We start from the raw sequence: 16,259 nt of genomic DNA, 5'->3' as shown, positions 1-16,259 counted from the left end.
GTGGCTGTGCGCTCCCCGTCTCTGGCAGATTCACATCAGTCTACACCAAGGGTTCTCAAACTTTTATACTCTAGGACCCCATTTTTCAATAAAAATTACTACAGGACCCCAGCAAGTTACTGCAGAATCACGTGTCCTTACATGTGTGTTTAAATAAATTCACGTGAATTATAAGTTTAAACCCCCTGTGAAATGTTTGGGAGAGAAGCAGAGGGTGACCGGAGACAGTGGGTGATGGGGAAGCAGTGGGTTTCCGGAGGAGGCCGTAAGTGACAGGGGGACACAGTGCGTGACAAGGGGATGCAGTTGTTGATGGGAGGCAGGGGGTGACAGGGAAAGGCAGAGGGTGGCAGAGGAAGATAGTAGGAAACAAAGAGTGATGGGAAGGCAGGAAGAGACAGCGGGTGGCAGGGAAAGGAAAAAAAAGGTGGAAGAGAGAGGCAGCGGGTGGCATTTGTACTCTCCAACCACCTCCCGGCGGTCACAGCACCCGTACCAGTTAACTTAAGGCCAAAATCATCAGCCTGAGCCAATGCAATCCACTACTCCAAGATGAGATGGGAGCCACGACCTGCAGATTGAGCACCACTGGTCTACAATAATCTCCACCAATTACCCTGTGGGGGATATATTTGCCAAAGGCCGATCTTCATCAAAAAGGTTTTTTTTTAATAGATCTAAATCAGTTTTGGGTTTTTGGGGCTAAAACCCAAATTTTCCATTCTAGCATCATTTTTGTATATAATTTTTATAAAATGTTATAAAATAGTACCTCTTTCAGACAAAAGCCAGGTGGAAGTCCCAGCTTCACCCCCCCCCCCCCCCCCCCCCCCCATGGGTAGGATTCCAGTCCCAGTCCTGTACCCCCTTTCAGACAGAAAAACAAATCACCAGGGCAACAATCCTAGAACTTCGGCCCTGATCAAATGCTGGGTCGAAGTCGCAGGATTTTTGACCCAAGTTGACCCTTTTGCGGAGAAGTAGTACCAGGGTTGGCCCACAAAAAAAACAGACCCAAATGCATTACCCTGCAATTTGTTTTCCTGACTGAAAGGGGTATGAATGCGTGTTATTAGCCCTGGAAACACAACATTGATTTAGATCAATTTCCGTCAATTTGAAATAGATATTCATTGATGGAAATGGATCTTTAGTAAATATACCCCTGGGATTCTACTCCCAACATTAGGGACAGTTTCTACTACCTGTGTGCTCAGTACTGACTCCAACTTGTCCAATTATTGGATCTGGTACAGTATCTGGGAAATGAGGACACCGTTTAATACTTACCATGCCAAGCTATAAATAATATACCAATACATTTTGCTAATATCTCCCTTTGTCAAGCGTTAGAGCTACCTTGAAGCTTTCACCACTAGATGGCACTGGCACCCATCTTAAAGTGGGTCAGACAAACCTTTGATACTATTAGAATTATCCTTTATTTAGTTTAGCACCAACATATGATGCCCTTATCTGGTATTTCAGTACAGTTGATGAGATGAAACACAGTGAACACTGAATACTTTGTAATCATTTTTACAATGGAATTTCAGGCTTGCTGAAAATGCTGCCATTGAATGAAATTTTTTTTTTTTTTTTTTTATAAGCTTTGTAAAAAAAACAACAACAATTTTTAAAGAAAACTAAATGTTACAAGTTATTAAAGCTTTCCTTGTTCTCCTCCATCCACTGCTGGAACGTTTTGGTATTGGGGTTGAGTTTGCGTGTAAGCTTCACATCCCGGTCGGGTTTCGTCAGGTAGAAGCGGAACATATCGGCCAATTCATGCGCTCCTGGGAAGCCCCGTTTCTCGTACTCCTCAGGGGAGATCTGTAGGCAAAGCAGCACAAAGTAACAGGTTTAGCGACTGTTTTTTGTTTGTTTGTTTTTTTACAATGAGAGTGAGCGAGATAAAAGGGACATTAGGGATGGAGGAACCTGTGCAATACATTCCCCGGACAGGCAGCGGTGAGGACTGCTACAAAAGAAACAGATGCCTGGGACAAAATAAGTATAAAGACTTGCATTGCCCATCCCAGCAAAGGCAGTGGATGGGAACAGGTCAGGGTTCCAGTCAGTGGTGCAAGTAAACATTTTTTCTTAGTGGTACTCATAGTAAAAATGGGCGTGGTCACATGTCATGAGGGGGCGTGGTCCCACAAAACTAGGGGAGTTGGCTACATGACAATAGGGGCATGGCCACATTATGCCACACACCGTAACGCCCATTCCACATTATGCCACACACCGTAACGCCCATTACACATTATGCCACACCGTAATGCCCATTCCACATTATGCCACCGTAACGCCCATTCCACATTATGCCACACACCGTAACGCCCATTCCACATTATGCCACACACCGTAATGCCTATTACATATTATGGCACACACAGTTATGCCACCGACACCATTTTATGTCCCAAACACAAAAATGCCCCTTATAAATTATACCCCAGCGGTGGGCTGGTGGTACTGCATACCACCACCATATTTCTTAATGGTACTCTGTACCACCATACTTTCAGCACTGGGGTTCCTCCATCCTGTGCTAGGTGTACCCCCATAAGTGGAAATTGTAGGGGCACTTCAACGCGGTTACATTAAACATGAAAATACCTGCTGCAGACCCTCCGTTCGTGTCGGCAGCCACAATCCCCATGGGTTTCTATGGGGGGGGGGAGAGGGGGATGCGATGCGGTCAGATTTACCAAGCTCCAGAATGCGAAGCATTCCCAAGCTTGGTCCCCGCAGTGAACGCTGTAGCCTATGGCCCACGCTTCATATAATTAGCCAGCAGAGGGTTCCCCTGGTAAAATTCCATATTATTACCATGCAGCCTGTTGCACCGCTCCTTCCCCTCCACCTATTGTGCATCGGAGCTGCGTTCTATTCAGCACCTGAGTATTACATATGGAATACCATACAGGATTCCTAGGGTTCAGAGGTCAGGACACTCACCTTGGTGTCTCGGATGGGCTTGCCGGTGACCTTCGACATTATCTCTGCATATTGTTGAATTGTTAACTTATCTCCGCTAAGCCCGATGTTCTTCCCAATATACTCCGATGGATTCTTCAGGATGCTGCAGACAGCTGGACCCACATCCGCCACTGAGAACCCGTCCATCGGCACATCACCCATGGGAATATCTAGAATGAAGAACACCGGCATTTCATGAGAAACTTGGAGACTGGAATCTGCTGTCCTACTGTCATCCATTAACAAGATCTGGTTATCCGGCAGAAGCCCCGAGAGTGTTCGTGGTCTGCTCCGTGGTCCCAAACTCTTGATTTTATAGGTCTGCTCAGGGAGCCACCTTTCATACAACAGTCACAGGCCACGGCCATTGCACTAGTGTCAGCCTTTAACGAGCGTCCACAAATCATTACACGTTCTAGCTGGGCTCCACAGAATCGCTTTGGGTTTACACTGGTGCGCCTAGATGCTCCACTTAAACTACACCACGGTGCCCACCTACCCTCCCGCTGTTAGGGTGGGTCTTTAGGACATTAGGCTTGGAGTTTTTTTTTTGTTTGTTTTTTTACACTGGATAAACTGCACCTAGATAAATGGTTATCCATTGAGTGCATCTGGAAAGCACAAATTGTGTCTTTTTTAATCGTTGGAGACCTGACCTCCACCAACTAAGAGCTGGAGCAAAAGTCAAGTGTTTTTGTACTAATCCTCCCAGGAAGGAATGAAGGTGCATACACACGGTGCGATGTAACCTTACAATTTTGAGTATATAGTCAAAATCGTAAGGAAAGTCAGTGCAAATCGCACCGTGTGTACAGAGCTTGCAATACAGAAGCACGCTCCCATGGGGTCAATATCGGGGATCATTACGAAATTCCGCCGGACGGGATCCCGACCGGCACAATCCCGACAGGGGGCGAGTGCAACGCAGCCCCTTGCGGGCACACTAATTTATTCTCCCTCCATGGGTGTCGTGGACACCCACAGAGGGAGAATATGTCGGGATTGTGCCAGTCAGGATTCCGGTGTCGGTATTCCGACCGCATCCCCAATATTGCAAGAAAAGAGACTGTGCAGGTAAGCCAATCTGGACTATATTGTGTACCATCTACTACATAGTATAGTCAAAATTGGCACTTAGTCAAAATCTCAAGTAAAAATAGTCCGTATCGGTGGTTCAGGGATCCGGGGAAGTCAAAATCAAAGATAGTCAAAATCTCACCACGGTTAGGGTTAATCTCACCTTAACCCTACGGTTTCACCAAAAAACGTCTGTGCCTCCACAAAATTTCAGCCACCTTGCTCTTTACCTACGCATACTTTGGAATACGGTTGGCCGTGGACCATCAATGGTTAGCAATCAATGGTTTGATGGGGAGGTTAGATGGTATTACCATTGATGGCAGACCACTGATGGTGCACATCTTTGGTAGAGGTCCAATGGTGAGTGCATACGGGATGCGGTCACATTACCGGCAGTCAGGATCCCGGCGGTAACGATGCTAATGCCGGAATCCCGACTGCTGGCAATGTAGACGATCCAAATGCCGACACACAGGGACTATTCCCACTCGTGGGTGTCCACGGCACCCATAGAGTGGGAATAGAACCTGTGATGAGCACAGTCAGCCACCGAGCCCGCAAGGGGCTTCATGGCGCTAGTCTTCCCTGCCGGCATTCTGGCAGCCGGGATCCCGGAGTCGGTATGCTGACCTCCTCATAGCAACCAGTTTCTATCATTTGAGCAACTAAAGATGCTTAAAAATGGGCGCATGCAGACGCCCGGCTGTACACCAGGGAAGGTCTTATAGCGGCATTTGCAATGATTCACAGAATCAGTGTCGGCAAAAGACGCAGGTGCTGCAGCATCTGACTGACAATAAGGACCATTGTCTCTTCCATGTGGAACTTAAAAGCTGCGGCACCAGTAGAATAGTGAGAAACACCATGAGACATTTTTTCAGCGCTTAGCGCCCGCGCTGGCCGAATCACTTCGTATGCCATGGCTGTGCTAGTCCGATACTCAGAATCGGCATCACTTCAGGGCATACAAATTACAGCTACTTTCAGTGCCAATTATTGACTATGCAGGTCCTAGCCCCACCACCAGTCCTACCTGCACAACACCACACAGCGGAAAGAATTGTCCTCCACTGTCCCAGCTTCTATTCTGTAGGTCTTCAATCTGCGGCCCTCCAGCTGCTGTAGAACTACACATCCAAGGATGCCCTGCCTCAGTTTTAGTATGCCTTAATAGCAAAACTGTGGCAGGGCATGCTGGGATGTGTAATTCTACAGCTGGAGGGCCGCAGGTTGAAGACCCATGGTCTATAGGCTCAGCAAAACGTGGCTTTACAAATACAGTGCAGGATGTGCCGCACAGCTGACGAGATATGTCTGAATGATGTCAGACATATATTGGGGTACACACCCGCCATATGGGATATATTTAATTTACTGGCTGTCAGGATCCCAGCGGTCAGGATACAGACACCAGAATCACGCCAGCCAGCAATGCCGCCAGCCGGAATCCGGGCTCAACAGGGATATTCCCACTCACAGAGTGGGAATAGATCCTGTGGCGAGCGCAGAGAGCCCACAGCGTGGCAAGCCCGCAAGGGGACTCTTAGAAATCACCCCACTGCTGGCATTCTGTCGGGCAGGATACCACTGTCGGGATATTGACAGCCGGCATCCCGTTCACCGGTAATCCATACCAAACCCCCGCACTATATCGGCTGGTATGTATTCAGCTGTAGTCACCTGTGCTCAAGCATGGATATCCTTAAAACCTTGTACTGTAATGGCAGAGCTTGGGAAACTCTGGTATATAGAATCAATGATTGGTCTTCCAGCGTCTTTCTAAATTTCCAATGCTCTACATGAGCAAAACACTTCCTAGATGTCTTACCCAGATCATAGGTCTTCCCGTCCTTGGATTTCTGTGGTTTGCCATTAGTTGCCAGGTTCTCGAAGTAGAAGGAGAGTCTCACGCTGGTCATAGGGCAGCAGATAGCTCTGAAGTACTCCTCCACCTCTCCTTTACCATCAAAATGTAGAACCTCAAGCTTTCCTCCCGTCAGCTTTTTCACATCCTCCAAACCACTGTAAACAACGTGACTGAGGCCCAACTTCTTGCACAGGTCTGCGATCACCTTGCCCTGGAGAACCAGATATCAGTTACCGATCCAGCTACTGATGACCAAAGGTACCCCTCAGAATGGGGTTGCCCCCTCTACTGACAAACCCAATTTCCTAGTAAAGGTTGAGTTTCCCATATCCCAAATGTTTGGGACCAGAAGTATGTTGGATACTTGATTTCTCCGTAGTTTGGAATATTTGCATTCCTTAGGAGATATCCTGGGGAGGTGACCCAAGTATCAACACAGAATGCACTTAGGTTTCATATATACCTTATACGCATAGACTGAAGGTCATTTTATGCAATGTTTGTAATAAGTGTGTGCATTCAGCAAAGTTTGTGTACATTGCACCAGCAGAGAGCAACAGTGTCACCATCTCAGTTGTGCTCAAAATATTCTGTATTTAGGAATTTGGATATAGGAAACTCAACCTGTAGCTAACTTTCCCTAGTTTCCAGAGACACTCCCAAATCTCCGTATTTTCCAATATTTGCCAGCTTCTTCAGTATATTAAATGCAAGTCTCACCATCTAGTTGTATGGCTTGATACAACTAGCTTTATTGGAGACAAGTATCTAAAATGCAGATAAATTATATTATAATCATGTTCAGAAGTAAAGGGGAGTATAAGGGGCAGATTTAACAACATCAGCATGCAACGCAACGCCCCTCCATTTTCAGCAATGGAATTGGTTGTCTCATGTGGGACATCCAAAGCTTAATACTGCATAACATCTCCTCCTGGGAACAGAAAATAGGTGGGTGTCTTCCCCACCAGGAACTCCCAGTTTCCAGAAGGGAGGGTCAGCTCTTTAATGCGGCCAATTGGATGGTAACATGAAGATCAGATTCAATGGAGTCAATTCCATTCGGCAACTTAAGAATAGCGCCGGGAATTAGCTCCCGACGCTATTCAATTCAGCTGCTAGTGACCCGCAATTGTCGGGAATTCTTCTCTCATCCCCGGGGGATGAGAGAAGAAACCCGACAAAAGTGCTGCCTCGCGGCCGGCATGAGGCTGATTCTGTCGGGAATCAGCCTCGCGCCGGGGAGTTAAGTCGGAGAATGCCCGTTCTCCCGACAATTCAGTCTGTTTAGTCGGCGAGAACGGGACATCGCCGACTTAACTGGAGCTGAATTGAATAGCGTCGGGAGCTAATTCCCGGCGCTATTCTTAAGTTGCCGAATAGAATTGACCCCTTAATGTATTCTTATTTAGCAACAATCCTCTCCCTTTATACCAGTGGTTCTCAAATGCGGTCCTCAGGAGCCCACACAGGTCACGATTTCCAGGTCACTGCGTATCACCAGCTGTCACATTTTAAAAATCCACAGGTGACCTGGAAAACATGAACCATGTGGGGTCCTGAGGACAGAGTTTGAGAACCTGCGCATTATACAATGGTTCTACTCGTATTGAAGTTGTCTTTGCATGGGTGAATAAAGTATTGGACATGGAAGATATTCTCACCACTGATGGCCATGCTTACCTGGGCTACCTCCTTCTCCTTGCTGAAGTGTTCCCAGAAGCTAGTGACCACGAATGCTCCAGAAGCTCCTGTCAGCGCTGCTGTCAGACTTTTTTCATTGTCCAGATCTGCGGACACGACTTCCGCCCCGGCCTGTTTCAGCTTTGTGGCTGCTGGTTTGCTGGGGTCCCGAGTCACTGCCCTGACCGCAAATACTCCATCACTTAGTAGAGCTTTAGCTACTGATCCTCCTTGAGCACCTGTGAGAAGGTAAACAGATTCAGGTGAAGTAGAGGGAACCTTCTTAGGCAATGCAGAAGATATAAACACATCTATGCATTGGAGGAAGCCCACAATTCATAGAGGCAATGTCTATTTCCTTTTTATTTTGGATTTGTATGGGAATTTCTTGCTTTTTATAAGGTGAGCAACTTCTGGGGGAAAGGGGGTTGGGGGAGATGGGTGCGTACATTATGCATAAGGGTTTCCCTCAGTGATAAAAAAAAAAAAAAAAAAAAAAAAGAGGTTAGTGAACCTAATTTAATCCCAAAATGTCTAGGCGGCTCCTAAAATCAGGATGATTCCCCATAGGCTGCCACAAGGGTGCTTGCCTGTATGCAATTTGGGTGGAGTCTTCAAAATGTAATTATTGTCATATCATACTTTCCAAATGTCAGGTGTGGTAAGTTGGGAGTTATGTCCTCTGCTCAACATGGTGACCAGGAACATCAAGATGAGTAGGTTCCACATGCCACAGCTGTCCTAGCATCCTGCAGAAATAGGTATGACCACGGTAGGAAGGGGTTGGGGGGGGGGGGGGTTGGTTTTATCAAATGGTTTACCATGGATGGTCTCCAGCCATGGTGCCATCTATACTTTACCTTGAAGGCAAGAAGCCATAGACTGAAAAACACCAATGGTATAAACCTTAGGTGGACATCACTACCTTGTGACAAATGATCCCAGTGGGCCAAACAGGGAAGGGGGTGGTACTTAAGCTGTACATTAAATGGGCGTGGCTAAGCGCTATTGGCCTGAGAATAAAAGATTGCCAGGTCACCACCTGATCTGTCACTAATGGCAGATAAACACCAGACCTCCACCACCATTGGCAAACTATAGAGAGTTTCTAACCAATGATGGATGATGGCCATCCCCAGGGGGACCTGACATGCCCCAGTGTGGTTTGACCATACCCCCAACATGGCAAGACCATACATGCTTTTTACCCTCTGTACCCATGACCTCTGGTTCATTAGGAGGTATAGAATACGCCTTCCATCGCCCACTTAATGACACAAATAGTGTCAAGTCATATCCTATTTGTCTATACATATAGCACATTACTTAGTTTTAACTGTCCACTTTGGGGAAGGGAGGAGAGAATGCACCACGATTTTGCAGATAAATTGTAATGGGACTGATGATTTGGAGTCAGATATATCCAACTGGGTCTGGGGACATGTTCTGAGTGGATAGGACATAGGCCCTGATTCACCATCGCATGCACAGCAGATGTCCAATGTAGAACACAGAGCCTGTAGTGCAGGCATTCCCAACCACGGTCCTCAAGGCACACTAACAGTGCAGGTTTTTGTGATATCCAGGCCTGAGCACAGTTGACTTAATTAGTAGCTCAGTTATTTTGATTTAACCATCTGTGCTGCAGCCTGGATATCGCTAAAACCTGCACTGTTGGTGTGCCTTGAGGACAGTGGTTGGGAATGACTGCTGTAGGGTGTATTTTGTGCACTGTTCCCAGCACCGGTAAAGAGTACGCACAAGAAAAAAAAAAAAGGGCACATTTCCAGTTGCCAAAAATCAAAGTCCTCAGCACCCTCCAGACATTGTAATAAGACACAAGTGTCACACCAATGATTATAAGATTGTGTAGGGCAACTGTATAGTCACCCAAGGTGTGTTACGCCGCACGGTGGGGGTAATTCAGACCTGATTGCTAGGCTGCATTTTTTCACAGCCTGAGATCAGGTCCGAACTGCGCATGCACGACGGACGGCAACGGGGATCGCCGCCCTGCGACGGGATTCTGCGAGGAATCCCATCGCACGGGCGTATGCAAGGAGATTGACAGGAAGAGTGCGTTTGTGGGTGGCAACTGACAGTTTTCAGGGAGTGGCTGGAAAAACGCAGGCAGGACCAAGCGTTTGCAGGGAGGGTGTCTGACCTTAATTCCGGTCCCGGACAGGCTGAAGTGATCGCAGCAGCTGAGTAAGTCCTGGGCTGTGCAGAAGCTGCACAAGTTCTGTGTGTACAGCTCTGCTGCACATGCGATCGCACACTTGCACAGCGAAAATGCGCTCCCCCTGTAGGCGGTGACTATCTGATCGCAGCAGTGCAAAAATCGCCTCCTGGCTCCTAGCGATCAGGTCTAAATTAGGCTCCGTGTTTCCTAGATCAGTAACACTGGCCTACACTATCTGCACAAACCCTGAGTGCAGCTTTTATTGTATAGTCACTGTCAGTTAGTCAGCGAGAGAACAAGCCCAAGTTATTATAGAGTTCTATGTCGCTGGTCAGTAGTAAAATTAGGGACTTCTTTAGGGTCAGAAATTTCTAGGGTCAGTCCTATAAAAGCTAGGACTGTCGAGAAGTAGGGGCAGCTGCCATGGGACAATGCATGCGTTATTCAAGTCAAGTTATTGTATCAGGAGTGCGGAGAAGTTAAACTAACAGACAATGGGGGTAATTCCAAGTTGATCGCAGCAGGATTTTTGTTAGCAATTGGGCAAAACCATGTGCACTGCAGGGGAGGCAGAGAGTTAGATTTGGGTGTGGTGAGTTCAATCTGCAATCTAAATTGCAGTGTAAAAATAAAGCAGCCAGTATTTACCCTGCACAGAAATAAAATAACCCACCCAAATCTAACTCTTTCTGCACATGTTATATCTGCCTCCCCTGCAGTGCACATGGTTTTGCCCAATTGCTATCAAAAATCCTGCTGCGATCAACTTGGAATTACCCCCAATGATCCCACTGTCCGCGTCAGGAGGACCTGCAGCCTGTACGTCACTCACCTGTAGCTCCAAAGACCACGATCAGCTTCCTTGCAGCCATGTTGTAGAAGAAGTTGTGAGGACTGAGGAGAAGTTCTATGAAACGCCTCAGTTTCCCCTATACACGAGCACGCCTTATACCAGTGACTCAGCACAGGGAGCGAGTGCCAGTTCTGGGGAGCTTTGACAACAGAAAAGAGAAGAAGAAGAAAAAAAAAAAAAAAAAAAAAAAAGATTTAATTGGGTTTGCACTGAGTAAGTGCTTTCTCTAAACCTGTACATGCCTGATGGGTGCAGACTTGTGAGGAGACAGAGCAGGCAATTGGATATTTTTGTGGGACGCTCCATTAAATACTCCTCACATAAAACATGGTCTTACTGCATTCACAAATGCCTATCGAGAGAGAGAGAGAGAGAGAGAGAGAGAGAGAGAGAGAGAGAGAGACATTTTCCAAACACAGCCTGTAAAGTGACAGGAGCAGATTGATTAGTACTGGGGGGCAGGGGTTTCAAACTTTGGAGAATGATAAAGTACCAGCCAATCTACTCCCAACTGCCATGTTACAGTCTGTGTATGAAAAGTTAGGAGCTGCTTGCTTTGGTACTTTATCTCTCTCTCCACTTTATGGGCGGTTATCAAATCTTGGAGAGAGATAAAGTAACAACCAATCACTGCCATTTTTCAAACACAGCCTGTACAACGACACTATTGTTCAGGAACCATGAGATGGCTCCACAAAAACACGTTCAGAAGAGACCTGCAGGCAGTGCAGTAGGACAATCGCTGTTTAACATGTTGATATTCATAATGTCAACCGCAGATGGTCCACATGGTTAAAAGGTCGACATAATTAATGTCAGTATTGTTAAGGTCTACATTTCCGACGTAGGGTAAGCGGTTTAATAAGTTGACAGAATATCAGTGTCAACATTACAGGTGTAACAGTGACAGCCAATCAGAGCAAGCGATGTGCTAGCCTCCAACTACCAGGAGAAGTGCTCTCAGAATAGGGAAGAGTTTCCCAGACAAAGGGGGACATCTACTAAGCAGTGATAAAAGAGGAAAAGTGGAGATGTTGCCCATGGCAACCAATCAGCATTGACGTAACATTTATAATTTGCATACTATAAAAGTATACAGAGCAGCTCATTGGTTGTCATGGACAACTTCTCCACTGGCTCACTTCTCCAATTTTATCACTGCTTAGTACATGTCCCTCTAAGCCTTTATAGGGGGTAATTCCAAGTAGGAAATTTTTCAGCAGTTGGGCAAAACCATGTGCACTGCAGGAGAGGCAGATATAACATTTGCAGAGAGAGTTAGATTTGGGTGGGTTATTTTATTTCTGTGCAGGGTAAATACTGGCTGCTTTATTTTTACACTGCAAATTAGATTGCAGATTGAACACACCACACCCAAATCTAACTCTCTCTGCACATGTTACATCTACCCCACCTGCAGTGCACATGGTTTTGCCCAATTGCTAATAAAAAATCCTGCTGCGATCAACTTGGAATTACCCACATAGTCCAGGTTTCAAGGATGTTCGTGCTTGAGTCATCTGTGCTCAAGCATGGATATCCTTAAAATTATAATTACATACAATTTTTCCCTACAAAAATAGGTTGTGGTACTCACCTAAACTGCTGAGGGTCTGGCGGGCGAGCTGGTGCCTCTCTGCAGTATACAGTAGCTGGGTGATATGAATCCCAGCTGAGAAAGAGACTATATAGACCTGCTAGCAATGATGGCACCTGTACCTGAGCTGCACTAACTACTAGAGACACCCAGGAATAAATGGGTGGGGGCTGGGCGAGTCCAGTCACACACCTCAAAGACATACACAAAAACAAAGGATTAAAGGCCCTCACACCCATATTTGTGCTGCCGTCTCTGTGGAATGTAAGGAAAGGTGTAACACCGCTGTGACTGACATGACACAATGAGAGCTAAGGACGCACAGTCAGGGGAACGTTCCCAATATGGCCGCAGTGTGCACTAAGAAACTCATGTTATATGTCGCATATTTTAAACTTCCATTCAGTCACTGTATTTGTTAAGATGTATTATATAGAGCCACGTCCGGTGCTCGGTGTATTATATAGAGCCACATCTGGTGCTCTGTGTATTATATAGAGCCACATCCGGTGCTCGGTGTATAGAGCCACATCTGGTGCTCTGTGTATTATATAGAGCCACATCCGGTGCTCAGTGTATTATATAGAACCACATCCGGTGTTCAGTGTATTATTTAGAGCCACATCCGGTGCTCGGTGTATTATATAGAACCACATCCGTTGCTCTGTGTATTATATAGAGCCACATCCGGAGCTCGGTGTATTATATAGAGCCACATCCAGTGATCGGTGTATTATATAGAGCCACATCTGGTGCTCAGTGTATTATATAGAGCCACATCCGGAGCTTGTGTATTATATAGAGCCACATCTGGTGCTCAGTGTTTTATATAGAGCCACGTCTGGTGCTCGGTGTATTATTTAGAGCAGAGGTTCTCAAACTCGGTCCTCGTGAGCCCACACAGTGCATGTTTTGCAGGTAACCCAGCAGGTGCACAGGTGTATTAATTACTCACTGACACATTTTAAAAGGTCCACAGGTGGAGCTAATTATTTCACTTGCGATTCTGTGAGGAGACCTGCAAAACATGCACTGTGTGGGCCCCCGAGGACCGAGTTTGAGAACCTCTGATTCAGAGCCACATCCGGAGCTTGTGTATTATAGCCACATCTGGTGCTCAGTGTATTATATAGAGCCACATCCGGAGCTTGTGTATTATAGCCACATCTGGTGCTCAGTGTATTATATAGAGCCACATCTGGTGCTCGGTGTATTATATAGAGCCACATCTGGTGCTCTGTGTATTATACAGAGCCACATCTGGTGCTCGGTGTATTATATAGAGCCACATCTGCTGCTCTGTGTATTATATAGAGCCACATCTGGTGCTCTGTGTATTATATAGAGCCACATCTGGTGCTCAGTGTATTATATAGAGACACATCTGGTGCTCTGTGTATTATATAGAGCCACATCCGGTGCTCATTGTATTATACAGAGCCACATCCGGTGCTCGGTGTATTATATAGAGCCACATCCAGTGCTCTGTGTATTATATAGAACCACATCCGGTGCTCGGTGTATTATATAGAGCCACATCCGGTGCTAGGTGTATTATATAGAGCCACATCTGGTGCTCGGTGTATTATATAGAGCCACATCCGGTGCTCGGTGTATTATATAGAGCCACATCCGGTGCTCAGTGTATTATATAGAGCCACATCTGGTGCTCGGTGTATTATATAGAGCCACATCCGGTGCTCGGTGTATTATATAGAGCCACATCCGGTGCTCTGTGTATTATATAGAGCCACATCTGGTGCTCAGTGTATTATATAGAGCCACATCCAGTGCTCAGTGTATTATATAGAGCCACATCTCGTTCTCAGTGTATTATATAGAGCCACATCCAGTACTCTGTGTATTATATAGAACCACATCTGTTGCTCGTGTATTATAAAGAGCCACATCCGGTGCTCAGTGTATTATATAGAGCCACATCTGGTGCTCAGTGTATTATATAGAGCCACATCTGGTGCTCTGTGTATTATATAGAGCCACATCCTGTGCTCTGTGTATTATATAGAGCCACATCTGGTGCTCAGTGTATTATATAGAGCCACATCCGGTGCTCAGTGTATTATATAGAGCCACATCTGGTGCTCAGTGTAATATATAGAGCCACATCCGGTGCTCGGTGTATTATATAGAGACAGATCCGGTGCTCTGTGTATTATATACAGCCACATCCGGTGCTCGGTGTATTATATAGAGCCACATCCGGTGCTCTGTGTATTATATACAGCCACATCCAGTGCTCTGTGTATTATATAGAGCCACATCTGGTATTCAGTGTATTATATAGAGCCACATCTGGTGCTCGGTGTATTATATAGAGCCACATCTGTTGCTCGGTGTATTATATAGAGCCACATCTGGTGCTCAGTGTATTATATAGAGCCACATCCGGTGCTCGGTGTATTATATAGAGCCACATCTGGTGCTCAGTGTATTATATAGAGCCACATCTGGTGCTCAGTGTATTATATAGAGCCACATCCGGTGCTCAGTGTATTATATAGAGCCACATCCGGTGCTCAGTGTATTATATAGAGCCACATCCGGTGCTCAGTGTATTATATAGAGCCACATCCGATGCTCGGTGTATTATATAGAGCCACATCCAGTGCTCGGTGTATCATATAGAGCCACATCCGGTGCTCAGTGTATTATATAGAGCCACATCCGGTGCTCTGTGTATTATATATAGCCACATCTGGTGCTCTGTGTATTATATAGAGACACATCTGGTGCTCAGTGTATTATATAGAGCCACATCCGGTGCTCGGTGTATTATATAGAGCCACATCTGGTGCTCTGTGTATTATATAGAGCCACATCTGGTGCTCAGTGTATTATATAGAGCCACATCTGGTGCTCAGTGTATTATATAGAGCCGCATCTGGTGCTCAGTGTATTATATAGAGCTACATCCAGTGCTCTGTGTATTATATAGAGCCACATCTGGTGCTCAGTGTATTATATAGAGCCACATCTGGTGCTCTGTGTATTATATAGAGCCACATCCTGTGCTCTGTGTATTATATAGAGCCACATCTGGTGCTCGGTGTATTACACAGAGCAACATCTGGTGCTCGGTGTATTATATAGAGCCACATCCGGTGCTCAGTGTATTATATAGAGCCACTTCTGGTGCTCGGTGTATTATATAGAGCCACATCCGGTGCTCAGTGTATTATATCGAGCCACATCTGGTGCTCGGTGTATTATATAGAGCCACATCTGGTGCTCGTGTATTATATAGAGCCACATCTGGTGCTCAGTGTATTATATAGAGCCACATCTGGTGCTCGTTGTATTATATAGAGCCACATCCGGTTCTCGGTGTATTATATAGAGCCACATCTGGTGCTCAGTGTATTATATATAGCCACATCTGGTGCTCGGTGTATTATACAGAGCCACATCCGGTGATCGGTGTATTATATAGAACCACATCCGGGGCTCGGTGTATTATATAGAGCCACATCCGGTTCTCAGTGTTTTATATAGAACCAAATCCGGAGCTCGGTGTATTATATAGAGCCACATCCAGTGATCGGTGTATTATATAGAGCCACATCCGGTGCTCGGTGTATTATATAGAGCCACATCCTGTGCTCTGTGTATTATATAGAGCCACATCTGGTGCTCGGTGTATTTTCAGAGCCACATCTGGTGCTAGGTGTATTATATAGAGCCACATCCGGTGCTCGGTGTATTATATAGAGCCACATCCGGAGCTCGGTGTATTATATAGATCCACATCCGGTGCTCTGTGTATTATAGCCACATCTGGTGCTCAGTGTATTATATAGAACCACATTCGGTGCTCGGTGTATTATATAGAGAAGGCATGTCCAAACTGTGGCCCTCCACCTGTTAAGAAACTACACATCCCAGCATGCCATTCTCTGACAGGAAAACTGTGTCAGGGCATGCTGAGATATGTAGTTTCACAACAGCTGGAGGGCCGCAGTTTGGAAATGCCTGATATAGTGCCACATTC

The 16,259-nt window shown here is 46.0% G+C and overlaps 1 protein-coding gene across 1 annotated transcript; it reads right to left on the bottom strand.

The window, feature by feature from the left end:
* Positions 1-1,418: 1,418 nt before the first annotated feature.
* On the bottom strand, positions 1,419-12,382 carry LOC134945876 (nmrA-like family domain-containing protein 1). Its single transcript, XM_063935424.1, has 6 exons — positions 12,251-12,382; positions 10,633-10,792; positions 7,619-7,857; positions 5,897-6,146; positions 2,968-3,158; positions 1,419-1,833 (listed from the first exon to the last, which is right to left on the bottom strand). Exons 2-6 carry the CDS (start codon positions 10,670-10,672, stop codon positions 1,654-1,656), a joined length of 900 nt encoding a protein of 299 aa, XP_063791494.1. The 5' UTR covers positions 10,673-10,792; positions 12,251-12,382; the 3' UTR covers positions 1,419-1,653.
* Positions 12,383-16,259: the final 3,877 nt, after the last annotated feature.

The sequence above is a fragment of the Pseudophryne corroboree genome, chromosome 7, assembly GCF_028390025.1.
Source record: "Pseudophryne corroboree isolate aPseCor3 chromosome 7, aPseCor3.hap2, whole genome shotgun sequence".
Lineage (NCBI taxonomy): Eukaryota > Metazoa > Chordata > Amphibia > Anura > Myobatrachidae > Pseudophryne > Pseudophryne corroboree.
Note: the sequence above shows the minus strand (reverse complement) of the source record. Positions and strands in the feature narration are given on the sequence as shown.

Excerpts from the sequence above, each read along its gene's own strand:
- LOC134945876 (XM_063935424.1), bottom strand. The coding sequence starts at position 10,672 with ATGGCTGCAAGGAAGCTGATCGTGGTCTTTGGAGCTACAG. Across the intron at positions 7,858-10,632 it reads CGTGGTCTTTGGAGCTACAG|GTGCTCAAGGAGGATCAGTA; the intron begins GTGAGTGACGTA and ends ACCTTCTCACAG. Across the intron at positions 3,159-5,896 it reads CGGGAAGACCTATGATCTGG|ATATTCCCATGGGTGATGTG; the intron begins GTAAGACATCTA and ends TCTTCATTCTAG.